At 55.1% G+C, this 25,000-nt stretch overlaps 1 protein-coding gene across 1 annotated transcript in view; it reads left to right on the plus strand.

Annotated features, from left to right (window-relative positions):
* Window positions 1-173: 173 nt before the first annotated feature.
* LOC122924039 (mitogen-activated protein kinase 15-like) overlaps window positions 174-25,000 on the plus strand; it is a gene marked incomplete at its 5' end in the record, with an annotated part of 32,462 nt that continues 7,635 nt past the window's right edge. The window contains 5 exons of the mRNA XM_044274956.1: window positions 174-337; window positions 415-554; window positions 2,981-3,038; window positions 3,186-3,323; window positions 8,140-8,245. Of these exons, the coding sequence (XP_044130891.1) occupies window positions 174-337; window positions 415-554; window positions 2,981-3,038; window positions 3,186-3,323; window positions 8,140-8,245 (606 nt within the window). The remainder of the gene's footprint in view (window positions 338-414; window positions 555-2,980; window positions 3,039-3,185; window positions 3,324-8,139; window positions 8,246-25,000) is intronic.

The raw sequence follows: 25,000 nt of genomic DNA on the forward strand, positions 1-25,000 counted from the left end.
CATTCTGGGGGGGGGTGGGGTGGGGTGGCGGGTCTCGGGTGTGCCTGGCGTCTCATTCTGTAGGGTGGTGGGTCTCGGGTGTGCCTGGCGCCTCATTCTGTAGGGTGGCGGGTCTCAGGTGTGGCAGGCGTCTCATTCTGTCGGGTGACGGGCCTCTCATTCTGTGCACACAGCCCTCTAATATCCTGCTGGATGCAGACTGTCTGGTGAAGCTGTGTGACTTCGGACTGGCACGCTCTCTCTACCAGATCCAGGAGGATTCTGGGAATCCCGCGCTCACGGAGTACGTGGCCACCCGCTGGTACCGTGCTCCAGAAATATTACTGGCATCTCACAGGTTTGTGGGGGGAAAGGGGTGATGAGAAGTCTGACCTATAGAGGCCCGTGCTGACTGCCCGCTGTCATCTCCTGCAGGTACACAAAGGGTGTGGACATGTGGAGTGTGGGCTGCATCCTGGCGGAGATGCTGCTGGGCAAACCGCTCTTCCCGGGAACCTCCACCATCAACCAGATAGAGCGCATCATGAGCTTCATCCCCACGCCTTCTCAGGAAGGTAGGTGTGCTGCCGTATCACTGCTCATAGGGAGGTAGGTGTGCTGCTGTATCACTGCTCACAGGGAGGTAGGTGTGCTGCCGTATCGCCGCTCACAGGGAGGTAGGTGTGCTGCCGTATCGCCGCTCACAGGGAGGTAGGTGTGCTGCCGTGTCGCTGCTCATAGGGAGGTAGGTGTGCTGCCGTATCACTGCTCATAGGGAGGTAGGTGTGCTGCTGTATCACCGCTCACAGGGAGGTAGGTGTGCTGCCGTATCACTGCTCATAGGGAGGTAGGTGTGCTGCCGTATCGCTGCTCACAGGGAGGTAGGTGTGCTGCTGTATCACTGCTCACAGGGAGGTAGGTGTGCTGCTGTATCACTGCTCATAGGGAGGTAGGTGTGCTGCCGTGTCGCTGCTCATAGGGAGGTAGGTGTGCTGCCGTATCGCCGCTCACAGGGAGGTAGGTGTGCTGCCGTATCGCTGCTCACAGGGAGGTAGGTGTGCTGCCGTATCGCTGCTCACAGGGAGGTAGGTGTGCTGCCGTATCGCCGCTCACAGGGAGGTAGGTGTGCTGCCGTATCACTGCTCATAGGGAGGTAGGTGTGCTGCCGTGTCGCTGCTCATAGGGAGGTAGGTGTGCTGCCGTATCGCCGCTCACAGGGAGGTAGGTGTGCTGCCGTATCGCTGCTCACAGGGAGGTAGGTGTGCTGCCGTATCGCTGCTCACAGGGAGGTAGGTGTGCTGCCGTGTCGCTGCTCATAGGGAGGTAGGTGTGCTGCCGTATCGCCGCTCACAGGGAGGTAGGTGTGCTGCCGTATCGCCGCTCACAGGGAGGTAGGTGTGCTGCCGTGTCGCTGCTCATAGGGAGGTAGGTGTGCTGCCGTATCACTGCTCATAGGGAGGTAGGTGTGCTGCTGTATCACCGCTCACAGGGAGGTAGGTGTGCTGCCGTATCACTGCTCATAGGGAGGTAGGTGTGCTGCCGTATCGCTGCTCACAGGGAGGTAGGTGTGCTGCTGTATCACTGCTCACAGGGAGGTAGGTGTGCTGCTGTATCACTGCTCATAGGGAGGTAGGTGTGCTGCCGTGTCGCTGCTCATAGGGAGGTAGGTGTGCTGCCGTATCGCCGCTCACAGGGAGGTAGGTGTGCTGCCGTATCGCTGCTCACAGGGAGGTAGGTGTGCTGCCGTATCGCTGCTCACAGGGAGGTAGGTGTGCTGCCGTATCGCCGCTCACAGGGAGGTAGGTGTGCTGCCGTATCACTGCTCATAGGGAGGTAGGTGTGCTGCCGTGTCGCTGCTCATAGGGAGGTAGGTGTGCTGCCGTATCGCCGCTCACAGGGAGGTAGGTGTGCTGCCGTATCGCTGCTCACAGGGAGGTAGGTGTGCTGCCGTATCGCTGCTCACGGGGAGGTAGGTGTGCTGCCGTATCGCCGCTCACAGGGAGGTAGGTGTGCTGCCGTATCACTGCTCATAGGGAGGTAGGTGGTGCTGCCGTGTGCTCATAGGGAGGTAGGTGTGCTGCCGTATCGCCGCTCACAGGGAGGTAGGTGTGCTGCCGTATCGCTGCTCACAGGGAGGTAGGTGTGCTGCCGTATCGCTGCTCACAGGGAGGTAGGTGTGCTGCCGTGTCAGTGCTCACTGGGAGGTAGGTGTGCTGCCGTGTCAGTGCTCACTAGGAGGTAGGTGTGCTGCCGTGTCAGTGCTCACTGGGAGGTAGGTGTGCTGCCGTGTCAGTGCTCACTGGGAGGTAGGTGTGCTGCCGTGTCAGTGCTCACTGGGAGGTAGGTGTGCTGCCGTGTCAGTGCTCACTGGGAGGTAGGTGTGCTGCCGTGTCAGTGCTCACTGGGAGGTAGGTGTGCTGCCGTGTCAGTGCTCACTGGGAGGTAGGTGTGCTGCCGTGTCAGTGCTCACTGGGAGGTAGGTGTGCTGCCGTGTCAGTGCTCACTGGGAGGTAGGTGTGCTGCCGTGTCAGTGCTCACTGGGAGGTAGGTGTGCTGCCGTGTCAGTGCTCACTGGGAGGTAGGTGTGCTGCCGTATCGCCGCTCACTGGGAGGTAGGTGTGCTGCCGTATCGCCGCTCACAGGGAGGTAGGTGTGCTGCCGTGTCAGTGCTCACTGGGAGGTAGGTGTGCTGCCGTGTCGCTGCTCACAGGGAGGTAGGTGTGCTGCTGTATCGCCGCTCACAGGGAGGTAGGTGTGCTGCCGTGTCGCCGCTCACAGGGAGGTAGGTGTGCTGCCGTGTCGCCGCTCACAGGCAGGTAGGAGTGCTGCCGTGTCGCCGCTCACAGGGAGGTAGGTGTGCTGCCGTATCGCCGCTCACAGGGAGGTAGGTGTGCTGCCGTGTCGCCGCTCACAGGGAGGTAGGTGTGCTGCCGTGTCGCCGCTCACAGGGAGGTAGGTGTGCTTCCTGGTTTATGCCTTAGGTCTCTCTTTCTTCTTGCAGACATCTTGGCTATAAAGTCAGAATATGGCGCCTCGATGATCAGCCGGATGAACAGCCGGTGAGTGGCACAGACCATTATCCCGGCCCTGGCTCTCAGCGTTGTACTGGGTTATAGGTGACCTGTCGGGAGGGGGCGCTCTCTCTAGTCTGTATGTGTACCAGGCGCTGCCCCGGGTCCCTCATGTCTTTTGTGTCCTGTCTGTAGTAAGAAGACTCCTCTGCTGGAGCTGCTGCCTGCGACCTGCCCCCCAGAAGCCATCGACCTGCTCAGTAAACTCCTCCTCTTCAACCCAGACAAGAGGCTGACGGCGGAAGAGGCCCTGGAGCATCCGTATGTGCGCAGGTGTGTGCTGTGTCCGCCCGGAGCATCCGTATGTGCGCAGGTGTGTGCTGTGTCCGCCCGGAGCATCCGTATGTGCGCAGGTGTGTGCTGTGTCCGCCTGGAGCATCCGTATGTGCGCAGGTGTGTGCTGTGTCCGCCCGGAGCATCCGTATGTGCGCAGGTGTGTGCTGTGCCCGCCCGGAGCATCCGTATGTGCGCAGGTGTGTGCTGTGTCCGCCCGGAGCATCCGTATGTGCGCAGGTGTGTGCTGTGTCCGCCCGGAGCATCCGTATGTGCGCAAGTGTGTGCTGTGTCCGCCCGGAGCATGCGTATGTGCGCAGGTGTGTGCTGTGTCCCGCCCGGAGCATCCGTATGTGCGCAAGTGTGTGCTGTGCCCGCCCGGAGCATCCGTATGTGCGCAGGTGTGTGCTGTGCCCGCCCGGAGCATCCGTATGTGCGCAGGTGTGTGCTGTGTCCGCCCGGAGCATCCGTATGTGCGCAAGTGTGTGCTGTGTCCGCCCGGAGCATCCGTATGTGCGCAGGTGTGTGCTGTGCCCGCCCGGAGCATCCGTATGTGCGCAGGTGTGTGCTGTGTCCGCCCGGAGCATCCGTATGTGCGCAGGTGTGTGCTGTGTCCGCCCGGAGCATCCGTATGTGCGCAGGTGTGTGCTGTGTCCGCCCGGAGCATCCGTATGTGCGCAGGTGTGTGCTGTGTCCGCCCGGAGCATCCGTATGTGCGCAGGTGTGTGCTGTGTCCGCCCGGAGCATCCGTATGTGCGCAGGTGTGTGCTGTGTCCGCCCGGAGCATCCGTATGTGCGCAGGTGTGTGCTGTGCCCGCCCGGAGCATCCGTATGTGCGCAGGTGTGTGCTGTGCCCGCCCGCAGCATCCGTATGTGCGCAGGTGTGTGCTGTGCCCGCCCGGAGCCTTCGTATGTGCGCAGGTGTGTGCTGTGACCACCCGGAGCATCTGTATGTGCGCAGGTGTGTGCTGTGCAGTGTCCGCCTGGAGCATCTGTGTGTGTGTGTGTGTGCGCAGTGTCCGCCTGGAGCATCTGTATATGTGTGCAGTGTCCGCCTGGAGCGTGTGTGTGTGTGTGTGTGTGTGTGTGTGTGTGTGTGCAGTGTCCGCCTGGAGCATCTGTGTGTGTGTGTGCAGTGTCCGCCTGGAGCATCTGTGTGTGTGTGTGTGCAGTGTCCGCCTGGAGCATCTGTGTGTGTGTGTGTGTGCAGTGTCCGCCTGGAGCATCTGTGTGTGTGTTGTGTGTGCAGTGTCCGCCTGGAGCATCTGTGTGTGTGTGCAGTGTCCGCCTGGAGCATCTGTGTGTGTGTGCAGTGTCCGCCTGGAGCATCTGTGTGTGTGTGCAGTGTCCGCCTGGAGCATCTGTGTGTGTGTGCAGTGTCCGCCTGGAGCATCTGTGTGTGTGTGCAGTGTCCGCCTGGAGCATCTGTGTGTGTGTGCAGTGTCCGCCTGGAGCATCTGTGTGTGTGTGCAGTGTCCGCCTGGAGCATCTGTGTGTGTGTGTGCAGTGTCCGCCGGGAGCATCTGTGTGTGTGTGTGCAGTGTCCGCCTGGAGCATCTGTGTGTGTGTGTGCAGTGTCCGCCTGGAGCATGTGTGTGTGTGCAGTGTCCGCCTGGAGCATCTGTGTGTGTGTGTGTGCAGTGTCCGCCTGGAGCGTGTGTGTGTGTGTGTGTGTGTGTGCAGTGTCCGCCTGGAGCGTGTGTGTGTGTGTGTGCAGTGTCCGCCTGGAGCATCTGTGTGTGTGTGTGTGTGTGTGTGTGTGTGTGTGTGTGTGTGTGTGCAGTGTCCGCCTGGAGCATCTGTGTGTGTGTGCAGTGTCCGCCTGGAGCATCCGTGTGTGTGCTGTGTCCGCCCGGAGCATCCGTGTGTGTGCTGTGTCCGCCCGGAGCATCCGTGTGTGTGCTGTGTCCGCCCGGAGCATTCGTGTGTGTGCTGGTGTGTGCTGTGCAGTGTCCGCCCGGAGCATCCGTATGTGCGCAGGTGTGTGCTGTGCAGTGTCCGCCCGGAGCATCTGTATGTGCGCAGGTGTGTGCTGTGCAGTGTCCGCCTGGAGCGTGTGTGTGTGTGTGTGTGTGCAGTGTCTGCCTGGAGCATCTGTGTGTGTGTGTTTGTGTGTGTGTGCAGTGTCCGCCTGGAGCATCTGTGTGTGTGTGTGCAGTGTCCGCCTGGAGCATCTGTGTGTGTGTGTGTGTGTGTGTGTGCAGTGTCCGCCTGGAGCATCTGTGTGTTGTGTGTGCAGTGTCCGCCTGGAGCAGTGTCCGCCTGTGAGCAATCGTGTGTGTTGTGCAGTGTCCGCCTGGAGCATCTGTGTGTGTGTTGTGTGTGCAGTGTCCGCCTGGAGCATCTGTGTGTGTGTGTGTGTGTGTGCAGTGTCCGCCTGGAGCATCTGTGTGTGTGTGTGTTGTGTGTGTGCAGTGTCCGCCTGGAGCATCTGTGTGTGTGTGTGTGCAGTGTCCGCCTGAGCATCTGTGTGTGTGTGTGTGTGCAGTGTCCGCCTGGAGCGTGTGTTGTGTGTGTGTGTTGTGTGCAGTGTCCGCCTGGAGCATCTGTGTGTGTGTTGCAGTGTCCGCCTGGAGCAATCTGTGTGTGTGTGTGTGCAGTGTCCGCCTGGAGCATCTGTGTGTGTGTGTGTGCAGTGTCCGCCTGGAGCATCTGTGTGTGTGTGTGTGGTGCAGTGTCCCGCCTGGAGCATCGGGTGTGTGTGTGTGTGCAGTGTCCGCCTGGAGCATCTGTGTGTGTGTGCAGTGTCCGCCTGGAGCATCTGTGTGTGTGTGCAGTGTCCGCCTGGAGCATCTGTGTGTGTGTGCAGTGTCCGCCTGGAGCATCTGTGTGTGTGTGCAGTGTCCGCCTGGAGCATCTGTGTGGTGTGTGCAGTGTCCGCCTGGAGCATCTGTGTGTGTGTGTGCAGTGTCCGCCGGGAGCATCTGTGTGTGTGTGTGCAGTGTCCGCCTGGAGCATCTGTGTGTGTGTGTGCAGTGTCCGCCTGGAGCATCTGTGTGTGTGTGTGCAGTGTCCGCCTGGAGCATCTGTGTGTGTGTGTGCAGTGTCCGCCTGGAGCATCTGTGTGTGTGTGTGTGCAGTGTCCGCCTGGAGCGCGTGTGTGTGTGTGTGCAGTGTCCGCCTGGAGCGTGTGTGTGTGTGTGTGTGCAGTGTCCGCCTGGAGCATCTGTGTGTGTGTGTGTGTGTGTGTGTGTGTGTGTGTGCAGTGTCCGCCTGGAGCATCTGTGTGTGTGTGCAGTGACCCCCTGGAGAAACCGTGTGTGTGCTGTGTCCGCCCGGAGCATCCGTGTGTGTGCTGTGTCCGCCCGGAGCATCCGTGTGTGTGCTGTGTCCGCCCGGAGCATTCGTGTGTGTGCTGGTGTGTGCTGTGCAGTGTCCGCCCGGAGCATCTGTATGTGCGCAGGTGTGTGCTGTGCAGTGTCCGCCTGGAGCGTGTGTGTGTGTGTGTGTGTGCAGTGTCTGCCTGGAGCATCTGTGTGTGTGTGTTTGTGTGTGTGTGCAGTGTCCGCCTGGAGCATCTGTGTGTGTGTGTGCAGTGTCCGCCTGGAGCATCTGTGTGTGTGTGTGTGTGTGTGTGTGTGTGTGTGTGTGTGCAGTGTCCGCCTGGAGCATCTGTGTGTGTGTGTGCAGTGTCCGCCTGGAGCATCTGTGTGTGTGTGTGCAGTGTCCGCCTGGAGCATCTGTGTGTGTGTGTGCAGTGTCCGCCTGGAGCATCTGTGTGTGTGTGTGCAGTGTCCGCCTGGAGCATCTGTGTGTGTGTGTGTGTGTGCAGTGTCCGCCTGGAGCATCTGTGTGTGTGTGTGTGTGTGTGCAGTGTCCGCCTGGAGCATCTGTGTGTGTGTGTGTGTGTGCAGTGTCCGCCTGGAGCATCTGTGTGTGTGTGTGTGTGCAGTGTCCGCCTGGAGCATCTGTGTGTGTGTGTGTGTGTGTGCAGTGTCCGCCTGGAGCATCTGTGTGTGTGTGTGTGTGTGTGCAGTGTCCGCCTGGAGCATCTGTGTGTGTGTGTGTGTGTGTGTGCAGTGTCCGCCTGGAGCATCTGTGTGTGTGTGTGTGCAGTGTCCGCCTGGAGCATCTGTGTGTGTGTGTGTGCAGTGTCCGCCTGGAGCATCTGTGTGTGTGTGTGTGCAGTGTCCGCCTGGAGCATCTGTGTGTGTGTGTGTGCAGTGTCCGCCTGGAGCATCTGTGTGTGTGTGTGCAGTGTCCGCCTGGAGCATCTGTGTGTGTGTGTGTGCAGTGTCCGCCTGGAGCATCTGTGTGTGTGTGTGTGCAGTGTCCGCCTGGAGCATCTGTGTGTGTGTGTGTGTGTGCAGTGTCCGCCTGGAGCATCTGTTGTGTGTGTGTGTGTGTGTGTGCAGTGTCCGCCTGGAGCATCTGTGTGTGTGTGTGTGCAGTGTCCGCCTGGAGCATCTGTGTGTGTGTGTGGTGTGTGCAGTGTCCGCCTGGAGCATCTGTGTGTGTGTGCAGTGTCCGCCTGGAGCATCTGTGTGTGTGTGTGTGCAGTGTCCGCCTGGAGCATCTGTGTGTGTGTGTGTGTGCAGTGTCCGCCTGGAGCATCTGTGTGTGTGTGTGCAGTGTCCGCCTGGAGCATCTGTGTGTGTGTGTGTGTGTGCAGTGTCCGCCTGGAGCATCTGTGTGTGTGTGTGTGTGTGCAGTGTCCGCCTGGAGCATCTGTGTGTGTGTGTGTGTGCAGTGTCCGCCTGGAGCATCTGTGTGTGTGTGCAGTGTCCGCCTGGAGCATCTGTGTGTGTGTGCAGTGTCCGCCTGGAGCATCTGTGTGTCTGGTGGCCCCGCAGTAATGCTGAATGGTGTCTTTCAGGTTTCACTCTGCGGTTCGGGAGCCGGCGCTGGATTATGACGTCATTCTCCCTCTGGATGACGACGTTCAGCTCTCTGTGGCAGAGTACAGGAACAAGTTGTATGAGGTGACTACCAGCAGAGGCGCCACGCTGTGGGGCAGGGGGGATTAGATTTAAATCCTAGTTTTCTACATAAAGACTAATTCTCGCTTGTATTACTAAGATTTTTAGAATAACCGCTTTTCGTGTTCTTTTGATTCGGTGGATTCTGCGTTCATAGGTTTGTAGAAGTTCGGATTAAGGTCTTTTTATCCACTCTGTTCATGTTAGAACAGTTTTGCTGTGAAGACGAGGCCTGTGATCTCTGCTGAGTCCAATTCAGTTTTGAGAACTGCAAAAGTAACCCAAGCATCTGTGATAATATATGTAGAAACTGCCAATAATCTCACAAAAACCTCTGGAAGAGCAGGATCTTGTGCATGGACAAAGGGGGGAACTAACTCCTTAGGGAGAGAGCACCTTGATCAGTGTGAGGAGACTGAGGCCATACATGCTCCTCTGGAATTCTGGGAGGGGAGAAATGCAAATGAGCTCTTAGCAAGCTCCGCCCCTGATGCCAGCAGATGTAAGGCAGCTATCCTATAAGTCAATGGTCAGCTCTTAAAATAAGCCTTGAGACATGACTTGGATATTAAATAAGCCAGCGTCTCATCTGCAGACAGCTGTTTGGGACACAGGCCTCCTACCCAGTTAACCCTAACCCAGCCCTCTCTGCTCTGCACTGATGAGGGGCAATCACCCCGAAACAGCTGTCTGCAGATGAGACGCTGGCTTATTTTATTTTGTTTATAAATTTCTTTATTCATTTTTCTTAGTATAAAGGACAACATAACATTGGGCAATATGCCCCACATATTACAAACATGTAACATAGTAGATATATTCATATTCGTAATCAGTTAGCGGGATACACAGACCCCAGGATCAAGTATTTTAAGACAACAACGGGATCCAATCACAGGGAATTATCAGCATCCTATCGATGAAATGGGATTTGGTGAGTGGTACAGATAGTGTAATGTGCATAGTAGAGATCATGGCATTTAAATGGAGGTCAGTAGCTATAACCAAGAGTTGGGTTGATTCTCCTCGAGTCATCGTTACCTGCAGCCTGCCTAACCCCCCCTCAGCTGCTCCGTCAGGTACCATTCTGTGAGTGTAAACCGTTCCATAATGGAGCGTAATTCCGCGATGGACATGTACTTTACCAAGTATCTGCTCCATTTCTGAAACCACTTCTGCGTTTGAAAAATCATTGATCTTTCCATATAGAACAAAGCTTTTAGCTGGTGGAGTATTTCTGCAATAGTGGGTAATTCCGGTGGCAGCCACCTTTGTAGTATCATTCCTTTAGTAATAATACAAAGTGAATGGAGCAGCTGGGGGGGGGGGGAATCGGTACAATAAAGGGTTCAGTGTAAATCTCTGTCCCCACATCACTAACAGCCGACCGTGTACAAGACCATAACCCATGGAAAAGGTCTGTATATCCCAGTCCACGCGATCAGGCCTAAGCGGATGAGGTGGGATGTTAAAACCGTAGATCGCTCTGTGCATGATGCGTAGCTGGGGGTCTCTCCACACCGCATTAATAATGAACTCACGCACCTTCAGCCTCCTCTTATTATGCACTGATACATTGCGCCCCCCACTGGCTAAAGTCGCCCATTTTATTGTACCGTGAGTCCTCCTGCCTTAGACCATAATAAAGATGAGAGACGGACGTTTCCCAGCCCCCAAACCTAGTAGTTTGTCTATAGCATTCTGTCCCATAACCAAATTGGAACGTATAGCCATTTTAATTTGTGCAAACCGGATCGTTTGAAATCTGGTTAAGGAGTGTGCTTCTCTTAATTCCTCACGGTTCAACCAACGGGGTTCTGAGGCGCGTAGCAGGGGTTTGACCGAGCAGATCCCTTTATCCCTCCACTCCTTAAACAAGCTATTAGTACGACCCGGCGGAAACTCTGGGTTCCCCCCTAGCGGAAGGTGCTTTGAAATCCTAAACGGTAGCCAGTACGCCCTGCGTAGTATGCGCCATGTTGCTATTGTGCCTTTAAATAGGATTGAAGACTTGATATAGGTTGGTAAATTGGGTAGCCGAGCATGTAGTAGGGCACTCGACCACCAAGGAGCGCAATATGCCCTTTCTAGTGATAGCGGAGAGTAATGACTAGCCCAGTCCGCTATGTGCCTCGCCATACCGGCCAGGTTATATCGCCTGCATCAGGAGAGGCAATGCCACCCAGTTCCCTGGGAGCTATTAATCCTGGGGCGTCCGTGCCATAAGAATCTAACAAGGCAGAGCGGATCTTATTAATGTCATTACGGGGGTCGTCTGTAAAGGGCAGAGACGTTTTGCCATTGACATCATTTTTAACAGGTGATTTCTGCCCATCAGTGAAAGGGGGGGTCGTGCCACGGGTTTAATTCCCTGAGAATCAACCTATATATAGATTCCATATTTCTTCCTATTTTGATACCAAGGTATGTGATAAAGGTTCGGGCTATAGGTATTCCTTCCATCAGTCCTATCATTCAGAAATACTATTTCACTTTTGTCACTATTGACTTTCAGTCCGGAAAATGATCCGAAGCTGGATATTGTAGGAAGATGTCCGGCCGGGTCCTCCATAAATAGCACTATGTCGTCCGCGAATAGGGCTACCCTCATGCTACGGGAACCCATCTCTAGCCCTTTATAGAGTTCTGGGAGTCAAGACATCTGGCCAATGGTTCGATTGCTAAATCAAATAGGAGGGGGGACAGGGGACACCCCTGCCGCGTTCCTCGTCCTAACGCAAACTCCGGGGACAGAAACCCAGTCATAGAAATCCTGGCTGTGGGATTGGAATAAATCGCCATCAAATAGGTACGAAAACTACCCCGAAAACCCAACACGTCTAAGATTTGGTTGAGCCACGACCAGCTTATGCTGTCGAAGGCTTTTTCGGTATCCAGTGTGACCACTGCTGGGGTTAGGGGATTTCGCCACTGAAAGAGCCAGCAACACTTTTCTTATATTCGTTACCGCAGATCTCCCCTTAACAAATCCCCCCTGCGATGGTGACACCAGGGAAGGGAGAATGTCCGCCGTTCTATTTGCCAGAATTTTAGAGGGTATTTTCATGTCTTGGTTGATGAGGGAGATCGGCCTCTAAGACGCTGGGTCTTCAGCAGCTTTACCTTTCTTATAAATGAGGGATATCAACGCTGTATTCATCTGATCGGGGCCCCTCCAGGACAGAGGAGTATAGAGTACTTGGGTAGGAGTTATTTGCTGATTTAGTGCTTTGTAAAAATCGGATGTATAGCCGCCTGGGCCTGGAGCTTTCCCCGTGGGGAACCATTTTATGGTAGCTTGTATTTCCGCCGCTGTGATTGGGGCATTTAGTACTAACAATCGATCTTCTGAAAGTCTAGGCAATGACGGAGTTTCCAAAAACTGCCGTCCCAACTCCCTCTTCATAAAGCCTGGCAAAGTATTCCCCCATAACCTTGGTTATCTGTTGGGGATTGTGTATCCTAGTATTTTCGCACGTACGAATGCTGGGAATGTGTCTTCTGTCTCCTCCCCTTCGCCAGTGACGCCAAAAGTTTGCCAGACTTATGTCCAAATTTATGGAAATCTCTATCTAGTTTAGTTTTTTCCATTGTTCTATTTTTTTCTACCCAGTCCTCAAATTCTCTCTGGGCTGAGGACCATTGCTCAGATAAGTACCGCACGCGTTCCTCGGTGTCTCACTAGCAGCTTGATATCGTGCTCTCGCTAACTTCTTAATGGAGGACACATAGGCTATTAGACGGCCCCGCAGGACAGCCTTCCCTGCTTGTCCCCAAAATACTCCATCCACCAGGAGAAAGCTGGGAAATCTCCAGATATAGTCCTGTCCCCTGGGGAAAGGTCTGTAAGTTGGAGTAAGAGCGGGGCGTGATATAATCAGATCGCCTATGGTAATTTTGTCCACCTTACCTAAAGTGCTCGGGGACATAGACAGGTACTCTATCCGTGACCAGCTATCGTGTGTGTACTCTCTGCCTCCAGCAGTCCTTTAACCCTGTGAATGCTGCAAAGTCCTGTGGTGTGTGCACCTGTTTCTTATTTCCGTCATTTCTCCTGTCTTCAAGGGTACGAATCACTAGATTAAAATCTCCACCTACTATCTGATGCGGATGAGTATCTCTCGCTGATTTGCTGCTTACTTTTTTTTGATCTCGGTTAGGTGCGTATACATTATACATGCTATAATCTCCGACTGGACCTGAGATATGAGTGTGCAATAATCTGCCGTCTGAGTCAGTGGCATTCAGTGTATGTGGAATATGGCGTCCTATCAACGTCAGTACTCCTCCCTTCCTACTGCCGCTGATCCGTAAACCGTACCCACCCAAAGCTTTTCCATTCTGGTAAAATCGTCCCCAGTAAGATGGGTTTCCTGCAGTACCGCTATATCGGCTTTCAGCCTTTACGTTGCCTGAGGACTTTCATACGCTTATTTGGAGACCTCAACCCCTTCACGTTCCATGAAATGACTCATGTAATTCCCCTACAAGTTGTTATTCTGTATATTATACAGGGAGAAGAGCAATGCCCACCTCCCACGGAGAGACCACCTCCCACGGAGAGACCACCTCCCACGGAGCGATCCCTCCCACGGAGAGACCACCTCCCACGGAGAGACCACCTCCCACGGAGCGATCCCTCCCTCGCCGCATCATCTCCTCGCACATTTCTACCTGTAACCTGAAGAAACAACATAAACTGTAAAAAGATAACAGACATAGAGCAACAACATATAGACTCCGTCTGGATCAGCCCTCCAGTAGTATAGACGGTTAACTAGTGCGCAACTTCTTCTCCCCGTCCGTGTAACATTCTTGTTAAAGTCCCCTTTTCTGTTTTACCGTCCACGAGAGGAGAGGTCAGGCCACCCGGTGAGTGACGTGCTGTCTGGCATAGGACCGCTGTTCCTTCGGCGATCCACGGTTCGAGGATGTAGAAGAAGCCGGAATGCGACTCCAGCTGTTGTTCATGTTGGGATCCTCAGGTGTCTTTTGCCGCTGTCTTTTCACCGGACCTTCTTCGTCTTCATCTTGATTGAAGAAGTTTTCTGCTTCTTGGGGTCCAGTGAAATGACCGAATGTGCCACTGCCGGGTACAACAATTGGAACGTGATTCCTTCTCTGTAAAGTCCCGCGCATGTTGCGCTGAAAGCCCTGCGCTTTTTGGTAGTTTCTACTGAGTAATCAGCAAATAACAATGCTTTATGGCCACGGATAATCAAAGGCTCCCTTCTCACCCTGTAGGCCTTCAGAATGTCCTCCTTGTCCGAGTAATCCAGGTATTTGCAGATGACGTGGTCTTTGTCTTTCAGACGGAGAGGAGGGTGACTCTCTTAGGGGTCCCACACGATGCGCCCTCTCTACTTTTCGCCTCCCTTGTAGGCCTAATGCTTGTGGCAGGTCCGATTCAAATAAACGACGTAGGTCTTGTGGCGGTATTGATTCCGGGATCCCTACTAGTCGTAAATTACTTCTTCTGGACCTGTTCTCAAGGTCCTCTACTTTTCCCTGTCTCTTGACTACTCGTTGTGCCATGTCTTTGTGCTGCTGCCTCCTCAATGCCTTCCACCCGCTGTTCCAGTTCTTGAACTCTGGGGTCCTGCAGCGCCACTTCCTCTTGGACAGCGAGGCTATGAGGTCTGGGGCAAGCTGTATGGCTACTTCTATCGCCAGCTGTTTTAAATCTGTAGATCCCCCTGCCCCTTCAAACATATCCACTTGGGTGCTTTCCTCACCCACCGCTTTCTGGTCTGCGTCCGGCACCGCTGGTGATGGGGTCGGCGCCATCTTGAGAGGCTTCCCTGTCTGCCTCGGGAGCAACGCGGCTGGGGAGAGTTGTTTTGTGCCCGCTCCGGAGCAGGTATCTCTCCATGCGCTTCGTAGAGGCTGCGATCGGCAAACTTATGCCTCCGCTGATCGGGGAAGCCTGGTAGAGCGGATCTGCTGTAACCGACGGTGAGGAGCTGCGGTTACCGCGTCCTCGCATACCAGCGCCGGAAGTCGAGGCGCTGGCTTATTTAATATCCAAGTCATGTCTCAAGGCTTATTTTGGCTGACCATTGACTTATAGGATAGCTGCCTTACATCTGGGGGCATCAGGGGCGGAGCTTGTTAAGAGCTCATTTGCATTTCTTCCCTCCCATTGTGAATGGATTAATGGAATTTAGTTACCAAACAAATCACACACATATACAGCCTTATTCTACAGAATAAAAAACTACTCTATTTCATGATGGAATAACCTTTGGATGGTAATATATTTTCCTCCAAAAAGCATTTTATATAAAAAAAAAATCAGATTTTTAAATAAAATAAAAAAAAAATTTTTTTATTTTTTTTTTTAAATCATTGATTTTTATCCACCCTGCTGTGGGGGCAGTAACCTCATGGGGGCTTATGGGGGTGGGCCAACCCTGGAGCCTGTCACTTGCTTCTGTTTGGGTGAGATCCCCATCGTGTGCAGGTCAGTGCTCTGTCCTCTGACCGGTCTCTGCTCTTGTCTCTGGATGGAGCGGGTCTGTGCAGGTCAGTGCTCTGTCCTCTGACCGGTCTCTGCTCTTATCTCTGGATGGAGCGGGTCTGTGCAGGTCATTGCTCTGTCCTCTGACCGGTCTCTGCTCTTATCTCTGGATGGAGCGGGTCTGTGCAGGTCAGTGTTTTTTCCTCTGACCGGTCTCTGCTCTTATCTCTGGATGGAGTGGGTCTGTGCAGGTCATTGCTGTGTCCTCTGACCGTTCTCTGCTCTTATCTCTGGATGGAGCGGGTCTGTGCAGGTCAGTGCTCTGTCCTCTGACCGGTCTCTGCTCTTATCTCTGGATGGAGCGGGTCTGTGCAGGTCATTGCTCTGTCCTCTGACCGGTCTCTGCTCTTATCTCTGGATGGAGCGGGTCTGTGCAGGTCAGTGTTTTTTCCTCTGACCGGTCTCTGCTCTTGTCTCTGGATGGAGCGGGTCTGTGCAGGTCATTGCTGTGTCCTCTGACCGGTCTCTGCTCTCATCTCTGGATGGAGCGGGTCTGTGCAGGTCATTGCTCTGTCCTCTGACCGGTCTCTGCTCTTGTCTCTGGATGGAGCGGGTCTGTGCAGGTCAGTGTTTTTTCCTCTGACCGGTCTCTGCTCTTATCTCTGGATGGAGCGGGTCTGTGCAGGTCATTGCTGTGTCCTCTGACCGGTCTCTGCTCTTATCTCTGGATGGAGTGGGTCTGTGCAGGTCATTGCTCTGTCCTCTGACCGGTCTCTGCTCTTGTCTCTGGATGGAGCGGGTCTGTGCAGGTCAGTGTTTTTTCCTCTGACCAGTCTCTGCTCTTATCTCTGGATGGAGCGGGTCTGTGCAGGTCAGTGTTTTTTCCTCTGACCGGTCTCTGCTCTTGTCTCTGGATGGAGCGGGTCTGTGCAGGTCATTGCTGTGTCCTCTGACCGGTCTCTGCTCTTATCTCTGGATGGAGCGGGTCTGTGCAGGTCATTGCTCTGTCCTCTGACCAATCTCTGCTCTTGTCTCTGGATGGAGTGGGTCTGTGCAGGTCAGTGCTCTGTCCTCTGACCGGTCTCTGCTCTCATCTCTGGATGGAGTGGGTCTGTGCAGGTCAGTGCTCTGTCCTCTGACCGGTCTCTGCTCTCATCTCTGGATGGAGCGGGTCTGTGCAGGTCAGTGCTCTGTCCTCTGACCGGTCTCTGCTCTTATCTCTGGATGGAGCGGGTCTGTGCAGGTCATTGCTGTGTCCTCTGACCGTTCTCTGCTCTTGTCTCTGGATGGAGCGGGTCTGTGCAGGTCATTGCTGTGTCCTCTGACCAGTCTCTGCTCTTATCTCTGGATGGAGCGGGTCTGTGCAGGTCATTGCTGTGTCCTCTGACCGGTCTCTGCTCTTGTCTCTGGATGGAGCGGGTCTGTGCAGGTCAGTGCTCTGTCCTCTGACCGGTCTCTGCTCTTATCTCTGGATGGAGCGGGTCTGTGCAGGTCATTGCTGTGTCCTCTGACCGGTCTCTGCTCTTGTCTCTGGATGGAGCGGGTCTGTGCAGGTCATTGCTGTGTCCTCTGACCGTTCTCTGCTCTTATCTCTGGATGGAGCGGGTCTGTGCAGGTCAGTGTTTTTTCCTCTGACCGGTCTCTGCTCTTATCTCTGGATGGAGCGGGTCTGTGCAGGTCATTGCTGTGTCCTCTGACCGTTCTCTGCTCTTATCTCTGGATGGAGCGGGTCTGTGCAGGTCAGTGTTTTTTCCTCTGACCGGTCTCTGCTCTTATCTCTGGATGGAGCGGGTCTGTGCAGGTCAGTGCTCTGTCCTCTGACCATTCTCTGCTCTTATCTCTGGATGGAGCGGGTCAGTGCAGGTCATTGCTCTGTCCTCTGACCGGTCTCTGCTCTTATCTCTGGATGGAGCGGGTCTGTGCAGGTCATTGCTCTGTCCTCTGACCGGTCTCTGCTCTTGTCTCTGGATGGAGCGGGTCTGTGCAGGTCAGTGTTTTTTCCTCTGACCGGTCTCTGCTCTTATCTCTGGATGGAGCGGGTCTGTGCAGGTCATTGCTCTGTCCTCTGACCGGTCTCTGCTCTTGTCTCTGGATGGAGCGGGTCTGTGCAGGTCATTGCTCTGTCCTCTGACCGGTCTCTGCTCTTATCTCTGGATGGAGCGGGTCTGTGCAGGTCATTGCTCTGTCCTCTGACCGGTCTCTGCTCTTATCTCTGGATGGAGCGGGTCTGTGCAGGTCATTGCTGTGTCCTCTGACCGGTCTCTGCTCTTATCTCTGGATGGAGCGGGTCTGTGCAGGTCATTGCTCTGTCCTCTGACCGGTCTCTGCTCTTATCTCTGGATGGAGCGGGTCTGTGCAGGTCATTGCTGTGTCCTCTGACCGGTCTCTGCTCTTATCTCTGGATGGAGCGGGTCTGTGCAGGTCAGTGTTTTTTCCTCTGACCGGTCTCTGCTCTTATCTCTGGATGGAGCGGGTCTGTGCAGGTCAGTGCTCTGTCCTCTGACCGGTCTCTGCTCTTATCTCTGGATGGAGCGGGTCTGTGCAGGTCAGTGCTCTGTCCTCTGACCGGTCTCTGCTCTTATCTCTGGATGGAGCGGGTCTGTGCAGGTCATTACTCTGTCCTCTGACCGGTCTCTGCTCTTATCTCTGGATGGAGCGGGTCTGTGCAGGTCATTACTCTGTCCTCTGACCGGTCTCTGCTCTTATCTCTGGATGGAGCGGGTCTGTGCAGGTCAGTGTTTTTTCCTCTGACCAGTCTCTGCTCTTATCTCTGGATGGAGCGGGTCTGTGCAGGTCAGTGTTTTTTCCTCTGACCGGTCTCTGCTCTTGTCTCTGGATGGAGCGGGTCTGTGCAGGTCATTGCTCTGTCCTCTGACCAATCTCTGCTCTTGTCTCTGGATGGAGTGGGTCTGTGCAGGTCAGTGCTCTGTCCTCTGACCGGTCTCTGCTCTCATCTCTGGATGGAGCGGGTCTGTGCAGGTCAGTGCTCTGTCCTCTGACCGTTCTCTGCTCTTATCTCTGGATGGAGCGGGTCTGTGCAGGTCATTGCTGTGTCCTCTGACCGTTCTCTGCTCTTGTCTCTGGATGGAGCGGGTCTGTGCAGGTCAGTGCTCTGTCCTCTGACCGGTCTCTGCTCTTGTCTCTGGATGGAGCGGGTCTGTGCAGGTCATTGCTGTGTCCTCTGACCGGTCTCTGCTCTTATCTCTGGGTGGAGCGGGTCTGTGCAGGTCATTGCTGTGTCCTCTGACCGGTCTCTGCTCTTATCTCTGGGTGGAGCGGGTCTGTGCAGGTCATTGCTGTGTCCTCTGACCGGTCTCTGCTCTTATCTCTGGATGGAGCGGGTCTGTGCAGGTCAGTGTTTTTTCCTCTGACCGGTCTCTGCTCTTGTCTCTGGATGGAGCGGGTCTGTGCAGGTCATTGCTGTGTCCTCTGACCGGTCTCTGCTCTTGTCTCTGGATGGAGCGGGTCTGTGCAGGTCATTGCTGTGTCCTCTGACCGGTCTCTGCTCTTATCTCTGGATGGAGCGGGTCTGTGCAGGTCATTGCTGTGTCCTCTGACCGGTCTCTGCTCTTATCTCTGGATGGAGCGGGTCTGTGCAGGTCAGTGTTTTTTCCTCTGACCGGTCTCTGCTCTTGTCTCTGGATGGAGCGGGTCTGTGCAGGTCATTGCTGTGTCCTCTGACCGGTCTCTGCTCTTATCTCTGGATGGAGCGGGTCTGTGCAGGTCAGTGCTCTGTCCTCTGACCGGTCTCTGCTCTTGTCTCTGGATGGAGCGGGTCTGTGCAGGTCAGTGCTCTGTCCTCTGACCGTTCTCTGCTCTTATCTCTGGATGGAGCGGGTCTGTGCAGGTCAGTGTTTTTTCCTCTGACCGGTCTCTGCTCTTGTCTCTGGATGGAGCGGGTCTGTGCAGGTCATTGCTGTGTCCTCTGACCGGTCTCTGCTCTTGTCTCTGGATGGAGCGGGTCTGTGCAGGTCATTGCTGTGTCCTCTGACCGGTCTCTGCTCTTATCTCTGGGTGGAGCGGGTCTGTGCAGGTCATTGCTGTGTCCTCTGACCGGTCTCTGCTCTTATCTCTGGATGGAGCGGGTCTGTGCAGGTCAGTGTTTTTTCCTCTGACCGGTCTCTGCTCTTATCTCTGGATGGAGCGGGTCTGTGCAGGTCAGTGTTTTTTCCTCTGACCAGTCTCTGCTCTTATCTCTGGATGGAGCGGGTCTGTGCAGGTCATTGCTGTGTCCTCTGACCGGTCTCTGCTCTTGTCTCTGGATGGAGCGGGTCTGTGCAGGTCATTGCTGTGTCCTCTGACCGGTCTCTGCTCTTATCTCTGGATGGAGCGGGTCTGTGCAGGTCATTGCTGTGTCCTCTGACCGGTCTCTGCTCTTGTCTCTGGATGGAGCGGGTCTGTGCAGGTCAGTGCTCTGTCCTCTGACCGGTCTCTGCTCTTATCTCTGGATGGAGCGGGTCTGTGCAGGTCATTGCTCTGTCCTCTGACCGGTCTCTGCTCTTATCTCTGGATGGAGCGGGTCTGTGCAGGTCAGTGTTTTTTCCTCTGACCAGTCTCTGCTCTTATCTCTGGATGGAGCGGGTCTGTGCAGGTCATTGCTCTGTCCTCTGACCGGTCTCTGCTCTTGTCTCTGGATGGAGCGGGTCTGTGCAGGTCATTGCTGTGTCCTCTGACCGGTCTCTGCTCTTATCTCTGGATGGAGCGGGTCTGTGCAGGTCATTGCTCTGTCCTCTGACCGATCTCTGCTCTTATCTCTGGATGGAGCGGGTCTGTGCAGGTCATTGCTGTGTCCTCTGACCGGTCTCTGCTCTTATCTCTGGATGGAGCGGGTCTGTGCAGGTCATTGCTGTGTCCTCTGACCGGTCTCTGCTCTTATCTCTGGATGGAGCGGGTCTGTGCAGGTCAGTGCTCTGTCCTCTGACCGGTCTCTGCTCTTATCTCTGGATGGAGCGGGTCTGTGCAGGTCAGTGCTCTGTCCTCTGACCGGTCTCTGCTCTTATCTCTGGATGGAGCGGGTCTGTGCAGGTCAGTGCTCTGTCCTCTGACCGGTCTCTGCTCTTGTCTCTGGATGGAGCGGGTCTGTGCAGGTCATTGCTGTGTCCTCTGACCGGTCTCTGCTCTTGTCTCTGGATGGAGCGGGTCTGTGCAGGTCATTGCTGTGTCCTCTGACCGGTCTCTGCTCTTTTCTCTGGATGGAGCGGGTCTGTGCAGGTCAGTGCTCTGTCCTCTGACCGGTCTCTGCTCTTATCTCTGGATGGAGCGAGTCTGTGCAGGTCATTGCTCTGTCCTCTGACCTGTCTCTGCTCTTATCTCTGGATGGAGCGGGTCTGTGCAGGTCATTGCTCTGTCCTCTGACCGGTCTCTGCTCTTATCTCTGGATGGAGCGGGTCTGTGCAGGTCAGTGTTTTTTCCTCTGACCGGTCTCTGCTCTTATCTCTGGATGGAGCGAGTCTGTGCAGGTCATTGCTCTGTCCTCTGACTGGTCTCTGCTCTTATCTCTGGATGGAGCGGGTCTGTGCAGGTCATTGCTCTGTCCTCTGACCGTTCTCTGCTCTTATCTCTGGATGGAGCGGGTCTGTGCAGGTCAGTGTTTTTTCCTCTGACCGGTCTCTGCTCTTATCTCTGGATGGAGCGGGTCTGTGCAGGTCATTGCTCTGTCCTCTGACCGGTCTCTGCTCTTATCTCTGGATGGAGCGGGTCTGTGCAGGTCAGTGCTCTGTCCTCTGACCGGTCTCTGCTCTTATCTCTGTATGGAGCGGGTCTGTGCAGGTCATTGCTGTGTCCTCTGACCGGTCTCTGCTCTTGTCTCTGGATGGAGCGGGTCTGTGCAGGTCATTGCTGTGTCCTCTGACCGGTCTCTGCTCTTGTCTCTGGATGGAGCGGGTCTGTGCAGGTCATTGCTCTGTCCTCTGACCGGTCTCTGCTCTTATCTCTGGATGGAGCGAGTCTGTGCAGGTCATTGCTCTGTCCTCTGACCTGTCTCTGCTCTTATCTCTGGATGGAGCGGGTCTGTGCAGGTCATTGCTCTGTCCTCTGACCGGTCTCTGCTCTTATCTCTGGATGGAGCGGGTCTGTGCAGGTCAGTGTTTTTTCCTCTGACCGGTCTCTGCTCTTATCTCTGGATGGAGCGAGTCTGTGCAGGTCATTGCTCTGTCCTCTGACTGGTCTCTGCTCTTATCTCTGGATGGAGCGGGTCTGTGCAGGTCATTGCTCTGTCCTCTGACCGTTCTCTGCTCTTATCTCTGGATGGAGCGGGTCTGTGCAGGTCAGTGTTTTTTCCTCTGACCGGTCTCTGCTCTTATCTCTGGATGGAGCGGGTCTGTGCAGGTCATTGCTGTGTCCTCTGACCGGTCTCTGCTCTTATCTCTGGATGGAGCGGGTCTGTGCAGGTCATTGCTCTGTCCTCTGACCGGTCTCTGCTCTTATCTCTGGATGGAGCGGGTCTGTGCAGGTCATTGCTCTGTCCTCTGACCGGTCTCTGCTCTTATCTCTGGATGGAGCGGGTCTGTGCAGGTCATTGCTCTGTCCTCTGACCGGTCTCTGCTCTTATCTCTGGATGGAGCAGGTCTGTGCAGGTCATTGCTCTGTCCTCTGACCGGTCTCTGCTCTTGTCTCTGGATGGAGCGGGTCTGTGCAGGTCATTGCTGTGTCCTCTGACCGGTCTCTGCTCTTATCTCTGGATGGAGCGGGTCTGTGCAGGTCAGTGTTTTTTCCTCTGACCGGTCTCTGCTCTTATCTCTGGATGGAGCGGGTCTGTGCAGGTCATTGCTCTGTCCTCTGACCGATCTCTGCTCTTATCTCTGGATGGAGCGGGTCTGTGCAGGTCAGTGTTTTTTCCTCTGACCGGTCTCTGCTCTTGTCTCTGGATGGAGCGGGTCTGTGCAGGTCATTGCTGTGTCCTCTGACCGGTCTCTGCTCTTGTCTCTGGATGGAGCGGGTCTGTGCAGGTCATTGCTCTGTCCTCTGACCGGTCTCTGCTCTTGTCTCTGGATGGAGCGGGTCTGTGCAGGTCATTGCTGTGTCCTCTGACCGGTCTCTGCTCTTATCTCTGGATGGAGCGGGTCTGTGCAGGTCAGTGTTTTTTCCTCTGACCGGTCTCTGCTCTTATCTCTGGATGGAGCGGGTCTGTGCAGGTCATTGCTCTGTCCTCTGACCGGTCTCTGCTCTTATCTCTGGATGGAGCGGGTCTGTGCAGGTCATTGCTGTGTCCTCTGACCGGTCTCTGCTCTTATCTCTGGATGGAGCGGGTCTGTGCAGGTCATTGCTCTGTCCTCTGACTGGTCTCTGCTCTTATCTCTGGGTGGAGCGGGTCTGTGCAGGTCATTGCTGTGTCCTCTGACCGGTCTCTGCTCTTATCTCTGGATGGAGCGGGTCTGTGCAGGTCATTGCTGTGTCCTCTGACCGGTCTCTGCTCTTGTCTCTGGATGGAGCGGGTCTGTGCAGGTCAGTGCTCTGTCCTCTGACCGGTCTCTGCTCTTATCTCTGGATGGAGCGGGTCTGTGCAGGTCATTGCTGTGTCCTCTGACCGGTCTCTGCTCTTGTCTCTGGATGGAGCGGGTCTGTGCAGGTCATTGCTGTGTCCTCTGACCGTTCTCTGCTCTTATCTCTGGATGGAGCGGGTCTGTGCAGGTCAGTGTTTTTTCCTCTGACCGGTCTCTGCTCTTATCTCTGGATGGAGCGGGTCTGTGCAGGTCATTGCTGTGTCCTCTGACCGTTCTCTGCTCTTATCTCTGGATGGAGCGGGTCTGTGCAGGTCAGTGTTTTTTCCTCTGACCGGTCTCTGCTCTTATCTCTGGATGGAGCGGGTCAGTGCAGGTCATTGCTCTGTCCTCTGACCTGTCTCTGCTCTTATCTCTGGATGGAGCGGGTCAGTGCAGGTCATTGCTCTGTCCTCTGACCGGTCTCTGCTCTTGTCTCTGGATGGAGCGGGTCTGTGCAGGTCATTGCTCTATCCTCTGACCGGTCTCTGCTCTTATCTCTGGATGGAGCGGGTCTGTGCAGGTCATTGCTCTGTCCTCTGACCGGTCTCTGCTCTTATCTCTGGATGGAGCTGGTCTGTGCAGGTCATTGCTGTGTCCTCTGACCGGTCTCTGCTCTCATCTCTGGATGGAGCGGGTCTGTGCAGGTCATTGCTGTGTCCTCTGACCGGTCTCTGCTCTTATCTCTGGATGGAGCGGGTCTGTGCAGGTCAGTGCTCTGTCCTCTGACCGGTCTCTGCTCTTATCTCTGGATGGAGCGGGTCTGTGCAGGTCATTACTCTGTCCTCTGACCGATCTCTGCTCTTATCTCTGGATGGAGCGGGTCTGTACAGGTCATTGCTGTGTCCTCTGACCGGTCTCTGCTCTTATCTCTGGATGGAGCGGGTCTGTGCAGGTCAGTGCTCTGTCCTCTGACCGGTCTCTGCTCTTATCTCTGGATGGAGCGGTTCTGTGCAGGTCAGTGTTTTTTCCTCTGACCAGTCTCTGCTTTTATCTCTGGATGGAGCGGGTCTGTGCAGGTCAGTGTTTTTTCCTCTGACCGGTCTCTGCTCTTGTCTCTGGATGGAGCGGGTCTGTGCAGGTCATTGCTCTGTCCTCTGACCGGTCTCTGCTCTTATCTCTGGATGGAGCGGGTCTGTGCAGGTCATTGCTCTGTCCTCTGACCAATCTCTGCTCTTGTCTCTGGATGGAGTGGGTCTGTGCAGGTCAGTGCTCTGTCCTCTGACCGGTCTCTGCTCTCATCTCTGGATGGAGCGGGTCTCTGCTCTTATCTCTGGATGGAGCTGGTCTGTGCAGGTCAGTGCTCTGTCCTCTGACCGGTCTCTGCTCTTGTCTCTGGATGGAGCGGGTCTGTGCAGGTCATTGCTGTGTCCTCTGACCGGTCTCTGCTCTTATCTCTGGATGGAGCGGGTCTGTGCAGGTCATTGCTGTGTCCTCTGACCGGTCTCTGCTCTTGTCTCTGGATGGAGCGGGTCTGTGCAGGTCATTGCTGTGTCCTCTGACCGGTCTCTGCTCTTGTCTCTGGATGGAGCGGGTCTGTGCAGGTCAGTGTTTTTTCCTCTGACCGTTCTCTGCTCTTATCTCTGGATGGAGCGGGTCTGTGCAGGTCATTGCTGTGTCCTCTGACCGTTCTCTGCTCTTATCTCTGGATGGAGCGGGTCTGTGCAGGTCAGTGTTTTTTCCTCTGACCGGTCTCTGCTCTTATCTCTGGATGGAGCGAGTCTGTGCAGGTCATTGCTCTGTCCTCTGACTGGTCTCTGCTCTTATCTCTGGATGGAGCGGGTCTGTGCAGGTCATTGCTGTGTCCTCTGACCGTTCTCTGCTCTTATCTCTGGATGGAGCGGGTCTGTGCAGGTCAGTGTTTTTTCCTCTGACCGGTCTCTGCTCTTATCTCTGGATGGAGCGGGTCTGTGCAGGTCATTGCTCTGTCCTCTGACCGGTCTCTGCTCTTATCTCTGGATGGAGTGGGTCTGTGCAGGTCATTGCTCTGTCCTCTGACCGGTCTCTGCTCTTGTCTCTGGATGGAGCGGGTCTGTGCAGGTCATTGCTGTGTCCTCTGACCGGTCTCTGCTCTTATCTCTGGATGGAGCGGGTCTGTGCAGGTCAGTGTTTTTTCCTCTGACCGGTCTCTGCTCTTATCTCTGGATGGAGCGGGTCTGTGCAGGTCATTGCTCTGTCCTCTGACCGATCTCTGCTCTTATCTCTGGATGGAGCGGGTCTGTGCAGGTCATTGCTCTGTCCTCTGACCGGTCTCTGCTCTTATCTCTGGATGGAGCGGGTCTGTGCAGGTCATTGCTCTGTCCTCTGACCGGTCTCTGCTCTTGTCTCTGGATGGAGCGGGTCTGTGCAGGTCATTGCTGTGTCCTCTGACCGGTCTCTGCTCTTATCTCTGGACGGAGCGGGTCTGTGCAGGTCAGTGTTTTTCCTCTGACCGGTCTCTGCTCTTATCTCTGGATGGAGCGGGTCTGTGCAGGTCATTGCTGTGTCCTCTGACCGGTCTCTGCTCTTATCTCTGGATGGAGCAGGTCAGTGCAGGTCATTGCTGTGTCCTCTGACCGGTCTCTGCTCTTATCTCTGGATGGAGCGGGTCTGTGCAGGTCATTGCTGTGTCCTCTGACCGGTCTCTGCTCTTGTCTCTGGATGGAGCGGGTCTGTGCAGGTCATTGCTGTGTCCTCTGACCGGTCCTCTGCTCTTATCTCTGGATGGAGCGGGTCTGTGCAGGTCATTGCTGTGTCCTCTGACCGGTCTCTGCTCTTATCTCTGGATGGAGCGGGTCTGTGCAGGTCAGTGTTTTTTCCTCTGACCGGTCCTCTGCTCTT

The sequence above is a fragment of the Bufo gargarizans genome, unplaced genomic scaffold, assembly GCF_014858855.1.
Source record: "Bufo gargarizans isolate SCDJY-AF-19 unplaced genomic scaffold, ASM1485885v1 original_scaffold_2164_pilon, whole genome shotgun sequence".
Classification (NCBI taxonomy): domain Eukaryota; kingdom Metazoa; phylum Chordata; class Amphibia; order Anura; family Bufonidae; genus Bufo; species Bufo gargarizans.